Consider the following 17,183-nt stretch of genomic DNA (forward strand, 5'->3'; position numbering starts at 1 on the left):
CAACAGTGCAGGCAGGGGCATCATGGAGAGCCAGTGTGATGGGTAAACCAGGGGAGCAGCTATCACACAGAGACAGAGGCAATGGCAGGAAACCAGCAAGAGAGAATGGAAGCTTGCCAGCCCCCTTGTCTGCCCAATTATGACCTGGCAGATTTCCAGTGGACTTAACACTTCCCACAGACTCTTTTGGGCCCATCAAATCAGTATGCTGTAACAAAACAAAACAAAACAAAAACAACAACAACAACAAAAAATTCCTGCTAGAAAATGATGAGCATCTGTTCCATTGACAGAACAATCACTAAAGCACTACAGGAAACATGCAAGAAGAAGTCTTGTATTCCAGTTAGAAAATGCCTTAAAAGATACTCTGAGCCACAGGCTACATAAAAATACAAGTTTTCATTTCCTGAAAAATTTGTAATGGCTACTTTAACTTATCTAAAACAAATGCATTATAGAAAATATTGCATATTTTACATAGGCTGTGGATAAACTGATCCTAAATGAAAACCCTAATAGCTAAATTATGCTAATTTGATTTCAAAAGTGTTCCTCTTACTTTACAAGTAATAATGCTCTGGTCATGAGACCAGCAATGGACTGAAATGCCTAATTATTTGTAGTGAATAAATGCAATCTGTAGAAAACACATAGTGTATATATAATTAATAGATTATAATTGCATTTAACATCATCTGCATAATTTAAAATGGAATAACTACATGACTGATTTTTTATGTCTTTTTAAAGGGCACTAATAAAATATGAAGAAGGTAAGAAGGCTTATATGAGTAGGAAGTAATGAATAATATCTTGAACATTAAAGCACAATATATTATTCCGTGCACATAAATAGGACCAATTCATTTTTGCAGGTGCAATGGGAAAAGTACGGTACATCAGCACTTTTCCAAAGTAAATAATATGTTAACTGAAGAAGGGATTACAGATTCTGATCAAATATTCAATATCTTACTTGAATAATTAATAAGTCAGGCTGGTGCAAATATGCAGCAAATGGCCTGCAACGTTTCAAAAACTTTTCTTTGTTTCAAATCATACTTGTCACTAGCATTTAAAATGTTTAACCTATCACCTTACTGTTTTGAGCATTAAAGCCATTCTTGCAGATTTCCCTCTGGAAATTCACACTATGACTGAAATGACGTTCAGTGACCTAATTTAGTTTCCTACTGTCGTGTTCAATAGCCCATAACAATACATAGATTGGCTAAATCTGAAATTAAACCCTGATTTCAACAGGTACAGAGAGCATAAATTTGATACTAGCAAAAGCATAGTAGCAAGATCAGTTGGCAAAAATGACTTCACTAATGGACAGTCAGAGTAAAATACACTGAGAATCTGCTTAGTACAGTTTGACTTTCTCAACCTGTGGCTGCCAAAGGGGATGAAGACAAGACCGGCAGGAGAATAATGTTCAACAGATTTCACATGCTAAAATAGTGAAATGATGTGTGAGTGTTTGTTATTAATAAGAAAATACCTCTGTGTACATCCAAACATCTAGGAAGAAAGCAGTATGATGGAAAAGGTTAATTCTTTCCATTAATATTATATAACTCCTCTGTTAATTACTTGGACTTATCACATGTGGATACAGGATTTTCAGCTATCTGCTTGGTACGAGGTTGACAATAATCACTGAAACTTTGAAACTATTTCTTTTATTGCTCCAATTTTACATTGCACACACCTACAAATATTTCAAGAATAAACTGAGAAAGATTTTGCAATGTCTTCAGAGAATAAAAGATCCTAATGATGGAGTCATAGGTCAGTAAAAAGGGGAGGAAGATTAAAACCAGTTTTGAAAGACTGCTGTGATGGCTGGACTCAAGATGGGAAAAAAACCCACAATCTCCTAAAGCAAATGGAAACTTTATTAGCATGGGATAATGAAGTGCCAGAGGCACATCCACAAAACTGCATGCAACAGTTAAAATTACCCATTTTAAATGCTTATGCAGACTCACTCATTAAGGATCAGGAATAACATCAGAGGTGCTTATCACGCTTTAAATTTGCTTTAGATTTTCAGTCCAGCTATGCTGAGATACAAAACAAATGTCTGCTAAATATCTGATCATGGAAAAGACTCCCAGGGCATCTTCAGGACCAAGAAAAATAACATGTTACAGCACATTTTTTCTTGTTGACATATTTTGTACTCATTCATATGTTTGCCTCAGCATGAACCAGGACTACCAGACTCAGTAGAAGCAGTGAATGATTGAGATAGCTGCCAGAGTGTCTACATAAGAACAACCTGCACTTGTTTATCCATCCAATTGATCAGCTTAAGAATCTATATGTCATCACTTCTGAGTGGAGCAACATTTTTGAGAGGATCAACACCACCAGTCTCTGTTTTAACTGTTTAGAGAGATACAATGGTCATCAAAGACGCACCTTAAAGCTACCAGGCTTTCCTTAAAACACGGTCTAAACTTTACATACAAGACTAAGTATGGCAGACTTTCATGAAGAAAGACATTTGGCTGAATTAGGCATCCTTGTTCTTGTTAAGTGTCCTTGCCACCTGAGATCACACACAGTTCAGACTCTTTAGGCTGCTGAGAAGAAGAAAACAAGAGGTCCATACCTCTTGTAAATCACAGACTGATCAGTACCAAAAATAGCTGAATCACAGCATAAGCAAACAGCTGCCTACACCCCACTGAGAGTAATCTTAAGGATACTGGAAGTGTTCCTCTTTATACACCTCTGCAATTTTATTATTCAAACAGATAAACCACAAAGCCTTTCTAATGAAGCCATGACCTGCCTAAATCTATTTTCTGTGATAAGAATAAATTCTAATTAAACCTGCTTAAACAAAACAAATTAGAGAGCTGTTTCTGCATATACATGCACTTTCATTTAAATTGGAGGAGAATGCATTTAAGAAGAGTGGGAAACTGTGTGATTTAGGAAGTTGTGGGACATCTTGATCACTGGGCAGTTAACCACACTGACATAAGGCAGTGTCATGTGTATGACATTAAGCACTATGACAGCACTTCTCATCCATGTGAAATCTGTTAAGAAGAGAAATTTAGGGTGATAAAGGATAGGTTGAATTGCATAAAAAAGGATAGATAGAATTGCATAAAACTCGCTGATAACAACAGACATTCAGCAAATTAAATGTCCTTCCTCTGAACGGAAAAAAATCCCAAACCGCCATACAGTTAAAATTGTTGACAACTGATTCTTGATGATCAACAACTGGAAGGCACCCATTCTTCTACAAGATTTAAATGGATATTGCATGCACTGGAAAGCTGTCATTAAACACAGGCTATTCACCAATGTATGTCATTTCAAGTTTGGGATTACTTTATTTCAACAATTTGGTATTGATCTGGAGTACCTTAGGATTTACAAACCAAAACATGGTTTGTAGATAAGGCAGTTGCTTGTTTTTACTACTTCTTTCAGCCTCCCTACATATGATTTCCACAGTACCAAGTTTTTCCAGTGCTCAATTATCTGGGATAATCCCAACCAGGAAAAAGTTACCTGGCATTGTTGGAAGGCTTTTGCAAATCCCATAGCAGTGTGAAGAAAGTGGTTATGTTGAAAAAAGTTCTTTGATAAAGGAGGAGTACCTGCCTCGTGTAAAGGACCTCTGTACCCCATTTTTTGGGGTTATCCCTTGTTGTGTATGAGAGAACAGTTACATAGTAATATATAGCTTAACCATACCACAGCAACTTTCCAGTATTAAAGATTAACCATTAAACTGGGCATTCTGTGATTGTTCTGAGCTCCATCTGAACAGATTAAACTTGAAAAAAAAATAATAGCTGTGATCTCTTTGGATGAATATTTCTAACAGTGTTTCATGCCATTTTCACTGGACAACTTCGCACTATTTCACTTCTATCTCTATCTCTGTTACATTTATAATCCCTAATGAGTTTTCCTTACAAAAACAGAAAGAGAGAAATAGTTACCTGCTCCTGGTTCTTGAAGACAGAGATGCTGTCCTTCCTGTATTTACACTGTGGATTAATGCCCCCATCCTCACCCAGTGTTCCAGAATCTTTCTGTTTTCTGTGTAACTTTTGTCTTGTGGGATAGAAAATAACCTGCACTAATTATGGTATTGACTGTGTCAGCTGGTGTTGCAGAATATCAAATAAAATCGAGAAAAAGGTGTGATAAAAATTTACAAGTTGGTGGTGAGAAAGATTAGTTGGAGTCACAAGGAACATGCAGGGAAACACAGGGCTAGCTGGGTCCTAACAATAGCTATAATAACATAACATTAAAAAGATACTCCATTTTCCTACTATTTTCAAGATTTCAGAACAGGGCCCCAGAAGCACAAGTCTTAAAAGTGTCACGTGGCAGCAAATTTGTCTTCCAGCCGGGACCAAAGAGAAAGAAAAGATGCGACTGGAGACTGGATTTGAGTGACAGAATTCTAGTCTGTTATGGCTTTGCATGACAGCAGAAAAGGGAAATTATGTCAGACTTCTTTCAAAGTCAGACATTATTCTAAGAGTGGTTCGGAGAAAAAAAATGTCAAAGTGGGCACCTATGGGGCAAACATCTTTCATGAAAATTTCCTGCTTGTCTGCAATATTTTCTGCCTTCCCAAACAAGGATCTGTATTTCTACTGGTTTTAGAGAGTTTTTCCCCTATTTTATTTCTTAAAATAATTTTGTATTTATCTCAGATATTCCACTGGACAACTGGTTTTACTGATTACCACATCTACCTTAGCATACCTACATTAGCGTATCTCCTGAAGTTGCACTTAAATGAATACACTGCTATTAAGACAGAATTTCTTTCATACCCCCAATTATTTTCAACACTCATCTCCAACTTCTCTTTAAATTATCCATCTTTTTATGATATTTTAAAATACTATTTTAAAATACTTTTACCAGTCTCTAACAGGTACTCAGAAGTGCTAAACTGAAATGAACTGTTTAACACACATTAGGTAATATGTTTCATGTTCCTGACCTTGACAGGCACCCATAGCCTGTATTCATCTATTTAACTATGATAATTTAGACATTAGTACAGTTACATTGGTGCAACACATCAAAACGAAGGCCATGCAGCACAGAAGGAACATATTCAGTGCAGTTTATCTTGACAGTATATAACATTATTGTATTTTAAATAGTATTGGTTTAATGATGTAATTTCCAGACTGAAACAGTTAACTGCAAGAAAACCTTGAAAAAGGATGTGCTCGACAGAAGGGGGGGAGAGGGAAGATGAGACAGATGATAGGGAGGAAAGCCTTAAAGATAAAGCTACATGGAGGAACCTTTTTTTTAAATTCTGTTATTGACACAGTCCTGTTAGCGACAGTAAGTGAGGCTGATCTGAGCAGGACACCCTTTGCAAATCTCGGCTTTTCAAAGGAACCTCTGGTTTTGAGATAATGGAAGCTCAGAACTCCCTGTCATGGAACATAATGTGAAATTGATTTTTCAAGGCTTTATCTACACAAAGTTGCACTGGTTTAATTAAAGGTGTGTTTCCAAATCAATTTTGTTAAACCAGTCCAAGCTCCGGTGTGGACACTCTGAAATTCATTTGGAACTGTCTTATGTCAACTAACCTTAATTTGGCAAAGAACTACTTTACACTGAGTAGTCACCAATTTAAGTTGATCCAAAACCAGGGTTAAAAATAAAACTTATGTGAAATTGTAAGACTTTAATGAATTTATCTGCTTCTGCCCTAGCAATGCCAAACCATTCTGACCTCCAGTAGCCTAATTGATCTGTTTAGGAAGCAGATGAACTCATTACTTGGATTTATGGCCTTTTGACAATGGACATTTTTGAAGAAGGATACAGTGAAATCCCTGTGAAAGCACTGAGTCTAAAACCAAAAGGTGACATATATAAGGAGGAAGACGTGATGAATTGAGGAAACCACATTTCCCTTTTCTAGTTACTTTGTTTCTTTAATGCAGAAAGAAGATGAGCAAGGAGGCTCCTTCATGACCAGTAAAAGCTCTCCCATGTAGTACTTGGGAACAGATTAAATAATCCACAATCAGTGTAGGGGTACTTGGGAAATCAGGCCAATGAGATCCTGTCAGTCTAACATCTAACACCACTGGAACCAAGCGAAAACTTCTCCTTTCTTAAGGGTCTGGCAGGGGATAGAAAGGACTTTAAAGATCCACTGCAGACTAGCTATGTGGAAATTTCCCGAGTTTCAGGATTTCTGCACAATCCCGATCATTCGTACTCCACTAGGCTACAAATGAAGGTCTGCACTTAAGTCCACAGCTTACAGAAATACATTCGTGTTCTTTCCACACCTGAGAAACAGATGGGAAAGCAGCAGTGAAGTCGCCACTGGTGTGGCCCTAAGGACATGTCTGCATGTGCTCTGGTTCTACAGACAAGCACAGTATCGGTCTCTCCTGCCAAGAGCAAGGGCCTGATCCTGCTTGTGGGAACAGGAGCCTTCTCCCAGGAGAACAAACGGGTAAAATCCTGCAAACAGGGTATTCCTCCAAGTCCTCGACTATTGGGAGCTATAGGCACCCAGCAACCCAAGTGGGTAAATCCTAATGCAAAGCTGAGCAGTGACCAAGGAAGTACCAGCCTGCCATTGCTCAAAGAGGATTCTTCAACATTTATCCTTTGTGTCAGTTATGCTACACCAAAAACTTCTGCATGACACCAACAGGACTTAAAATTACATATATGTGCTTAGATGGTAAACTATAGCCCGAACGATTGAGAATAGTGACACTAATTATTAAGTTTTATTTTAAAGCACTTAAAATTATGCATGGCAGCAAGTGCTCTGTATCCTTACACTCCTCTGAAGAGCTCCTAATGGGCAATATGCTACTTTACTTTCTGTTCTGTTCCATAGATTTATTTTCATAGTGAATCCTGTGTGAATTTCCCCTGAATCAAACTCTTTCCCTGGTGAGACTATATAATCCTGCTGTCTTGTTAGAGCAAAAACCATCTATGAGACACTTCATTCAAAACAAATCCCCTGTCAAACTATTTCTTCCTTTTCATTTGGACATTTATCCTCCTGATAATACGTAAGGAAGAAATTCTTTTGTTACCTAGTTCAAATTTGTAAAGAGGACAGTATCAGTCTGACAGAAATGTAAACAAAGAGATTTGCAACCTTTGCAGTGCTAGAATATATTGGGCAGTCATTCACTGCATCTGGAGGAAAAACAGCATTACTGAAGTTCAATGGAAAAAAACCCTCAAATATATGGCTAGTTATAGTTCATTCTGATTACAACAATTTCCATATATAAAGAGGAGTTTTTCAGTTCCAGCTTTACTATTTTAAGTCCTCCTTCCCTGCCACTATTAACAAACTGCACCCTGATGTATTGCATCTACTGGCATTAGTCATGACTACACCTACTGTCTATAATGGGATGACATTCATCAGCCTGGTAGGCTGAAAATTAAGTGATTTTCCTGGAAATTGTTTCTCAGCAGAATCATTTGATCCACGGTAGTTAAAAAGCCATGTCATTGGCTGCACTACAAATTCCATTTTACGGTCTTGATTTTATTTTTTTTTAATAAATTAATTGTAGTTTTCCTCTAGGCTTAATGTTGGTATAAAAGGTTTTGGCTGATGAGCAAATCTTTTCCAAACACAAGAATTTTCAATTCCATCACTTTTAAGTAACAGTGGCATAAAAAAACCTCACAGGAACAAACTTCTTTAAGTCAGCCACACAAATGAAAGTCGACAAGTGATTAGTTCTCCTGGGAATGAATTGTTTTCTATGTTCCAGGGGAAAAAATGTCATCAGTGACTTTGGAAGTGGCCTGAAGCATGAGTTTCGGAAATCTAATACTACAAACACCAGTTTAAACAATTATATATTTAAGCAATTTTTGTAACGTGAAGTTGGCATGACAAAGCGTGAAGTTCAAAAAAACACTCTCTCTTGTAAAATGCAAGTAGTATGCACACTGGTAAAATCTCAGCATCAGACACATATAACCAACGGTGCAGAAGACATAATGATCAGATCCTTAGACCTGACACTTACTTCATACTCCTCTTTAAATCCATAGCCTTCTGCACACTTCATCTGGGTGATGTGCTGCAGCAAGTCAGCTACACGGATGGCTGGATGGAGCTGTCCCGTCTGGTAAGGCACATCCACTGGATCTCGCTTCTTGTAGGTATGGGATTGGACCAGGCTGCTTGTGTCACTGACCATCGTGTGGGTTTCATCTAGAAAAAGAGCATCTCATCACATACTGGCTCATTTTCACTTATTAGAAGAAACAGAAACAACGAAGATTTCTAGAGGAATGGCAGAAATCTGACACCATCAGCTGGTTCTGTCTGTGAAGGCTACACCAGAAGAACAATAAATCCATGAGCAGTTTACACACGGAAATCGCAAGACTGATTGGAATGAAGCAAAGTCCATAGTTCTACAATGGAAGCATTGCAGAGCAGTCCAAACTCTAATATTGTTTGAAATGTTGCTAGCTGATTGCAAATAAATTTTAAAACAGGCATTTTGTTTTAAACTGCATAGAAGTTTCACTCTGAAACTTCAACAAGTCCATTGGAATGAAACTGGACTTGTATTTTTCATAGACTACTAAAGTGCTGTATTTTACACTGCAAATTTAGAGCAAATGTTTGGAGTGAGCAAAATAAAAAGATGCATAAAATGGCTTATGGTTTCATCAAGCTAGGACTGCAATGGAAATGTAGATCTGAGAACGACACTTGGAGACAAACTACAAGAGGACAAATGCAAAGGATCATCTGGTAAGGAAAAAGGTCTTGACTGACTGATGAACATGCTTTAGGACCACGGTGTATCATGAGCCACCACATAAGGCATGGAAAGTTATATGTCAACTGACATGCAAGCCAACAAACAGGAGACCCCCGTGGGCTGGTTAAAATTTTTATGAGACACATACTTCTCCCAACCCTCCACATCTCTTCCATGGGGCAAGTGGGCAACTTACCATTGATTGGCACTTTTAAGAAGATACATATCAGGAGAAAAAAAGAGGAGGAGAAAAAGGAAACAGGGCATAAGCAACAGTACTACATTAATAATTACAGGTAATTTTATGTTTTTAATTTAGTCTTTACAGAATGATTCCCTAAATGAGTCAGATTCTGATCTCAGTTTCACAGTAAAAATTAGATTTACTAAAACCAAGGTATCATACTGTGAGTCAATTCACAGAGATGGAACTGAGATCAAAACCTCTACTTAGAAGTAAACAGATGTGAAAGTGCACTCTACCTAAGGAGGCAATATGACTTGCTTCCTGTATAGATGGAATTCTAAAAATTTATTTAGACTTGACAAGAGAAAAAACCCGCCCCAAATTCTAAGGTCCAAGAATCATCACAAATATTTTATCTGCTTACTCAAATAATAATTTTATGTATCTGAGAGTTTTTTAATTTTAACCAAAATTGTTAATATGGTGCTTTGATTTATTCAAGCTATTCCTCCCTGAGTGAACATTGAAAAAAATTACTAAATCTGTATCGTATTTATAAAATAAGGCATTTATAAAAAAATATTGCTTTTTAAAATAAGATATATGAAAGGAAAGAATTAAAATAATAGTTCCACATCCATAAGTTAGATATATTATAGCAGAAAGTTCCACAAATATGCTGTATGAAAAGGTCCCAGATTCTCAAGTACACACCAAAAATATTAACACACCTTGGTAAAGGTGAGACTCTGGTCTTAGTTGTACTATTGAAAATTGACATTAAAGCCAGAAAGCTCAGTGAATCATATTTCAAAGACGGTTTGAGGCCCTCTCAATTCCCACTAAGACAAATGAAATCCAGTCCTCACTAAGCATACTGTCAACATGAACTGTGCATTGACACCTAAATCAAAAACTGCAGAGAAAAATGTATGGTTATGAGTATGGCCATTTCACTCCTTTTCCTGTCAGTCTGCTAATGTGGTCTAATGCAGAGGAAAGGGATTAATCTTTTAGTAATAAAATTTTACAACTTCTGTCTGATGTGGTATAAAATTGTACTGCAAAGCACCTCGAGATGCATGGCATGAAGCGTGGTATACAAGTGTAGGTACAGTATGTTGCTGCTGAAATGGCACCTGAAAACTACAAGGTGGCTAAGACACAAAAGACAAAAAAATAAAAGTGTAAAAAGTTGATAATGATTTTTTGGGTTGCTTATTTCAGTTTTAGAAACAGGTTAGAAAACGTGAGGGTTTTTTTTTTTTTTTTTTTTTTTTTTGCAAACTGCAAAATTCTTTGCAACACAGACTGTTAGTAACTAAGATGAAGGCAAAGTATCAAAGTCTTGTACTATGCAAGCATCAGTTTAATAATTATGAATCTCTTTCCTGCAAGCTCCCTAGTTTTAGACTAATTTTTCTCTATTTCTTTATCTCTTATAGCTGCCTTAATACAGAAGGAGTTATCATTTAAGCTTTTTAAAATAAAGTGGTTTTAATCCTTGGTTTATATAGTACATTAGGAGCCACACACTACAGGTTTTTATTTTGCCTCTGAGCACTGCAGCATGAGCTTTTCAGGCTGTGACTTCTTCAAAGGGTGAGCTCCTCCAGATGCAGTGTTCATGTGCAATGGGAAGTTTGCCTGGCTTAAATACTCCTACAGCTGCAGTTGTCCTACCGTACACTTAGAGCTATACAGCATTTATTAAATAATATATTTGGAAACAGTAAGAGTGCTGTGGCTTTTCTATCAGATTTTGAAAGCTGAACTTAACCATTCACCAGACTTGTACCTTTCCTAGGAGGTCACACAGAGAAGATCATGTAGTTCTAACTACAGGCTTGATCCTGCAGGTTAACACAACTTCTTTGGAGAGTGGAAGACAGCAAGAGCAGGTATTACTAATTAAAACCCTGCATACTTTGTTAACAGCTGTATTCCTCTACCAGCTCAAGCATAGTTAATTTGGTTTACCTCAGATACAACACTATTTCTGTACAGAGGGTCATAAACACATACTGGGAGAGAGATCTAATCTGAATGGAACACTGGTCATAAAATGGTATTAAATTTTTAACATGTAAAGTTAAAAAAAATATTTATTTCATGCAGTGAAATAACCAAAATAATTTCTGAGATGAGTAAACACAGATTTGCTGTAGTAGGCCATAAAATACATACCTAACTAATTAGAAGATTTTACAGACTTAGTAAAATCAGAGAATTTATTTTTCCCAGTGTGTGTTTGCCTGATAGCTGAACTACTTGCATAGAGATTATTTCTTGGGGGAAAAAATAATTTTACCACTGTTATTATATAGAAAAGGATCGCAAAAATAATTGAAGAAAGCATTAACTACATAATACAGATAGGAAATCTCAAAGTTTTTCTCCTGATAATAGTACTTTTCTCCTTGCCCACCCACAAGGTCATAAAGAACATCTAGTGCATGAAGTGCTGAATGAATGCTAAAGCACACAAAAAATCGAACATCTCAGGCAGTTAAAAGGCACTGCAAATTTCATTTGCATGCAGATTATTACATTGTTACAGTCACTACCATTACCTTCTTCCAGATTTACATAATGTATAAAACCAGCAAAGTTCCTTCTCAAAGTTATCACATCGAAGTGCACTGAACGAAATATTCCTCCACAATAACAATTTTCAAGATCACTTCCTAAACTTTTACTTATATGCTTCAGTCTATGTAAGCCTGTATAATTTACAGTTCAAGGGCAGGAATCAGTTAAGGGGTCTTCAATTTTTTACAGTGATTGGAAGAAAAAAGAGGAGAAAGGAGAATACTTGTTGTGAAAATATAGATTGAAAAACAAGTAAATGAATAGGCTTAACACTTAAGGAGTTTGATTTCCTGCAACAGTGCACTGTTATGTTTTGAATTACTATTTAAAAACTGCCCCTGTTTAGTTTAAAGTTAGCACGGGAAGGAAGTGCAAATGAATACAAGCCACGAAGGGGTTAAAGATAAGCACTGAAAATGCAATAGCGCCTCATGCTTACTTCTTATCACTGTGCAGAAACCTCTCTCTTTTTGACATTGGACAATAACAGATTTTCCTACATTCCAAGTGGAAATGCTTTACATTTTAACTGTATGTTTTTAACCTACAGTTTTACTGTTTTATTTCATCCCTGTGACACCTTGTGCATAATAAACTATATACTCTAAGTGTCATGTTATGATTTTGCTGTTCTAAAAACAACCTCCTCTCTGAAACTTCACTTTCTGACAAGCACATCAGAAACTCTGCAGAACTGTCAGAAGGCATGATAGCTGGTAGATGGTCAGAACAGTATTTTGTCTGATTTTCTGTATCCTGAACAGTTTAACTAGGAAAAAAATTATTTTTAAGAAGTGACACCTTCTTAACACCTCTGAGATAAAACAGAAAAAAAAATGAGGAAAACTATTTCAATTGCTGTGATAATCAAATTCTTTTGTGTCACTCCAAATACATGCATAAACATTTCCTTGCAAATCCACTTGTTAAAATAATTTCTGTCTTTTCTCCCCTGACTTGCATTACGACAGCAGTAATCAAACCTGACAACTGCCCTTAGCACCTCAGTGTAGCCAAGTTTACCACCCCGTCCTTTAGCATAAAGCTCCAGCATTTTGCATACTGTGGTCTGCTCCCCAAAAACTGCAACTTCCAAAATTACTGCAGCAATGAACTTTGATAAAGGGAAATGTTCTCACCTAAAATTGCAGTTGGCACAAATGGATCTGTCATACATCATAAGCAGGTCAATGCAGGAAAGGTAAAAAGAGAGAGAACAGTAAATGATTGATACATGTTCCCGAGTTTTCTTTCAGAAAGCTGCTGTTAGCAAATGGTATGTTTCTTATATATACATTAAATGTTGATGGCAAGAAGTATAATAACATAAATATGTATGCTTTTATTATGGAAAGGTCTATAGAGGGTGGAAACCAAGAAAAAAACTGGTTACCTGGGTAATAAGAATTAGGCACTGTTGTGCTCAGTGTGTTAGTTTTCATTGTAAATGAAGATGGTGAAGATACAGCTGCAAAGAGAAACAAAGCTGGTTAGGGACAGAGATATGATACGCAGCTACTTAAGCTGAGTGACACAGCAGATGGTATTGACTTGACTTAGAGTTGATCCTGCTGTATTTCTTGCACTGGAATCAGGACCTAGGGAAAACCAGGCAAGTCTAGTGAATGAAATAGCTCACTGAATTTGATCAATTCTCTGAAAAGAAGTATTGTTGTAGAAAGCATGTTGATTGCTGATGGGAAATATACTTCTGAAATCACTAGATTAGACTGAATACTGATGCTTGAAACAACATATCACAACGACAAGAGGTGTTTTTGACAGAAGCTTTGATCATTAATAAGTTTTCCTTATAACACTTTAAATACCTTATGCAAATATTCTACTGTAGTTTATTTTTTCCTCTCCTTTTTTTATTTGATTTGTTTAGACAGGTGGATAGTATGCATAGAGATTCTAATAGACCCTGAATATTACTCTTTGTATAAAGGTGGTTTTCAGGGACTGATATACGGACCAATGCTCACAGTGGTATTTAATCATAAACCATTTGTAAAACCAATGAGAACAATTAAGTTCAGTTTGCCCTGTTCAGTATACAAATATGCAAATTACCATTGTAAACACAGATACATTTAACAGGTAGGAGTTAATCACAACATTTTACAGGATGTTCAGCCAAAGAGTCATCAGAGGCTTTTAAGCAAAGCTCCTTGCAAATTCCACCTTAGCTGCTTGTCTACACATCTCAAATTCAGTCTGACCAGTGAATGTAAACATATTCTGGATACCTGTAAACAGACTAACAGGAATGTGTGAAACAAAACAGAGTTGAGGAATACAGGATCTACTAGATGAGGAGTGAGATTACTCCTGCTGGCTTTCATCCATCTTTTTTCCAGTTGATCTTTCAGGGCAAACAGTTACCAGCCCTTGTTAATATGGGGACATCTCAAAACTGATTTAAATAATGCTGATAGTTATCCTTTATCATATAAATTATTATATCTGAGACCATGTTCCTTCGATTATGTCTCCAGAATGAGGCAATTACATTTCCTTGATGTTCACAACAGAGTGATACTTCTTTTGGGTATGGATACAGAGATTAGTTGAAATCAGGGCTGCTGCAGGTAATAAAACTTGCTAGGTAGAGAATGCAGGCAGGGTAGTGAACTTTCATAGGAAGTAGGAATGTTCTAAATCTCTCGTGTACAAGGTCTTACACAAAGATTATTCCTGAAGACTGCCAGGATGCACCTTCTGGTGACCGCGTTTCTTATGGGAAGTCTAATTAGCGGTTCTAGCTTTTGAGCAGCATAAAATACTTGTTATGCCAATAATTTCAAAGAGGTTTGAGGTGGTTTACATAAAGAGGATTTAGTCCCAGGAACTCACTGCAGCTTCATTTGTAGTTATGACCATTCAGTAGCACCACTGGAAAACTGTACTATGATGATAGAAGATGAAGTAAAACCTCTTGATCTCTTCATAGAAATAAGCAATCTCATTAACTGCAAGGGTATATTCTCACCAGAAAGGCAGGTCTGATTTGAAAGATCTATTTCAGACCAATTTCAAAAGTAACTCAAATGCAAATTAATATTGCAAATTCTGAGCCTAATGCTGCTGAGAAAAGTCTCACTGTATAAACCTCACACAGTGTTTGTACAATTGAGCTCATCAAAAATAAATTCTTAAGCATATTATTAAAGCGTGGGAGCTGGGCCTTGCATACTGCTAGTACTTGAAAAAAATTTAATCTTTGACAAATTCTGAAGATGTTAAAAAAACCACTGCCATACAAAAACCCCTTAGGTTCCTTAAGAACCAAGAATAAAAAATAACTTTTTGAACCCAGTCATTCTTTTAAACAATTATAAAAACCTATTGTTTTTTCACGGTCTCTGCTTAGTGCCAACCCTCTGACAGAAGTGAGACCTTGACTAAAATTGTAATATAGGAAATTTTATAACCCAAATCTTATTTATTTTCAGGGTAGATCCAAGAAGACCCAGGATATTAGAGAATCTCTTATGAAATTGCAGAACAGATACGTCCACTGAGATTTTCCTTTGTACAAGCAACAGAAAGAGCATAATCTAGAATTGCAAATAGTAAAACAATCAGATTATCATTATTAAGTTGTTATATTCAAAAATAAGTTTGTACTGTCAAAAAAATATGTGAGCAAGGGAAGCATTTGAAGGACTTAGGACAGCATGAGAGATATAAAATTTTCAACATAATGGAGACTGGAGAAAGGTAAAACTACTGCTTCAGCAATGTCACTGCTCTTCTGCAGAAGAAAAGGATGGACAGAAAAAGGCTCAATTATCCTTATTATTTTTAAAGCAGTCTATACTTGACGTCTGACTGTCTTGCTCATTTGAATAGACACTGTAATGTGCTGCACAGTGGGAAACTCTCGGTCCCATGGATTTTCCATGACTGAGTAATGAGGAATATTTTAAAAACCATTTGCACCTTTCTTCCACCTTCGGGAAAAAAAAAAAAAAAAGAAAAAGAAAAGGAAGGAAAAGAAAAGAAAAGAAAAAACTTACATCTCCCATTTAGATTGTGCGTGTCCATGAAAGAGAAAGCTTCATCACAGTTGGTGCCTTGCTCAGTGTAGCTTTTATCCATTGAATTCACCATCACTGTCATTTCCTGCCGAGTACTACTCAATGTCTCTTTCCGCTTTTTAGCCAATTTTCTTAAGAAATGAATGATGAGGGGAAAAAAAGGAGAAAAACAACTCTCAGTAAGCAGACATAGTTTTCATGCTGTTTACATCAGTACTGTAGTTTGTGACTATATTATAAAGTAACATTTACATTTGTTTCTGCATTTCTGGAACCCTAAATTTATTTTACTCTCATCTCTTTCAGTCTGATAATCAAGGGATAGTTGATAGTGCACTGACACGTGGTCAACAGCACCTTAATCCTTGGGGACCACCACTGAATTAAAGGGGACTACTTGGATATGAAGGTGATGTGAACTACAGTATCAGAGGCTACATCTGATTAAACATATAAACAAAAATGAAAAGACAGATTTCACTGCGACTGTGAAATCAGTACCACTGTTCACGTGCATAGAAGAGTCTGGAGAGGTTTTATTGAGACCCTGTGTAACACAACAATCTAGTTTATATAATACTGTATAGTCTCTGTTGGAGCTCTGAATACACACTGCACACTCAAGAGACATCCCAAATTGACTTGTATTCCTAATGACTATTTTCTGTTACTCCTAATTTCAGGAGAATTAGTCACATGAATTAGCTGCTTCTCAGCAGGAGTGGTCTGTCAGAGACAAGATCTTAAATCTGATACTACAATAGTGATTCATTAAACTACAGAATTGCCTCAGATGCATATACCTCTTTTTTTTTTTCTAGATCTGTCTCCTTCAGTCTAAAGTCTCACTGTCTCCCCCATGAGTTATGCTTAGCTATATCAGAAAACAACATGTCCAAAACTCTTGATTTTTCCTTCAACCTCTGTGAGGCATCTGTGATCCTGATGAGAGTGGATCCCATGACTATTTGGCTTGTTTCCCTGGCCCAGGACTCTGTCTGAGACCAAGCCTTTCTCCAAGTTCTTGCCTTGAGCCTTAATTTAAATTTTCCAGATTCCTTCTGAAGAGTATCTTCAAGGTACGGGTTTAAAAAAACCACAACTGCTCCACAGACTTTACTTGTCCTGTCTGTTAATTTAATGACTTTTCCTCTGGAAAACACAATGAGACTGCTCATATTCATCTGCCAGAACAATCTTTTACATATCTTCAACTAGAAGTTACAGGAGCTTATTATCTCACCTAGGTTCCTTTTACTTCTAGAGGTCAAAAGTATCAAGCACAACAACTTGTGTTGTGTATCAAACACAACTTGTGTTAACTTTCAAAGCCTTTCTGTTTGTTAAAAGATGGTTCCCACCACAGGCAAAATTTTACACCAGCCTCCCCTAGATTTTCAAACATTTGTCTCCTCTCACGCTACACAGGAGGGGCTTTCTGTAACTCTCCTGACTGATATCTCACTCTTCCACTTCAAATCACTACTGCCTCAGCCTCCTCATGCTCCCCATCTATCCACCTGTTATCCCCTACCTTTCACC

At 36.8% G+C, this 17,183-nt stretch overlaps 1 protein-coding gene across 6 annotated transcripts in view; it reads right to left on the minus strand.

Moving 5' to 3' along the window:
* Positions 1–17,183, minus strand: part of PTPRM (protein tyrosine phosphatase receptor type M) — a 445,924-nt gene that overhangs the window by 78,352 nt on the left and 350,389 nt on the right. For 2 of the 6 annotated variants that reach the window (XM_053945597.1, XM_053945580.1), the window contains 4 exons: positions 15,621–15,772; positions 12,989–13,063; positions 12,735–12,761; positions 8,067–8,254 (listed from right to left, as the gene is read on the minus strand). In XM_053945597.1, coding sequence (XP_053801572.1) covers positions 8,067–8,254; positions 12,735–12,761; positions 12,989–13,063; positions 15,621–15,772 — 442 coding nt within the window. The remainder of the gene's footprint in view (positions 1–8,066; positions 8,255–12,734; positions 12,762–12,988; positions 13,064–15,620; positions 15,773–17,183) is intronic. The other 4 variants (XM_053945606.1, XM_053945589.1, XM_053945623.1 and 1 more) reach the window with 2 other exon arrangements.

Source organism: Vidua chalybeata, chromosome 1 (assembly GCF_026979565.1).
Source record: "Vidua chalybeata isolate OUT-0048 chromosome 1, bVidCha1 merged haplotype, whole genome shotgun sequence".
Classification (NCBI taxonomy): Eukaryota; Metazoa; Chordata; class Aves; order Passeriformes; family Viduidae; genus Vidua; species Vidua chalybeata.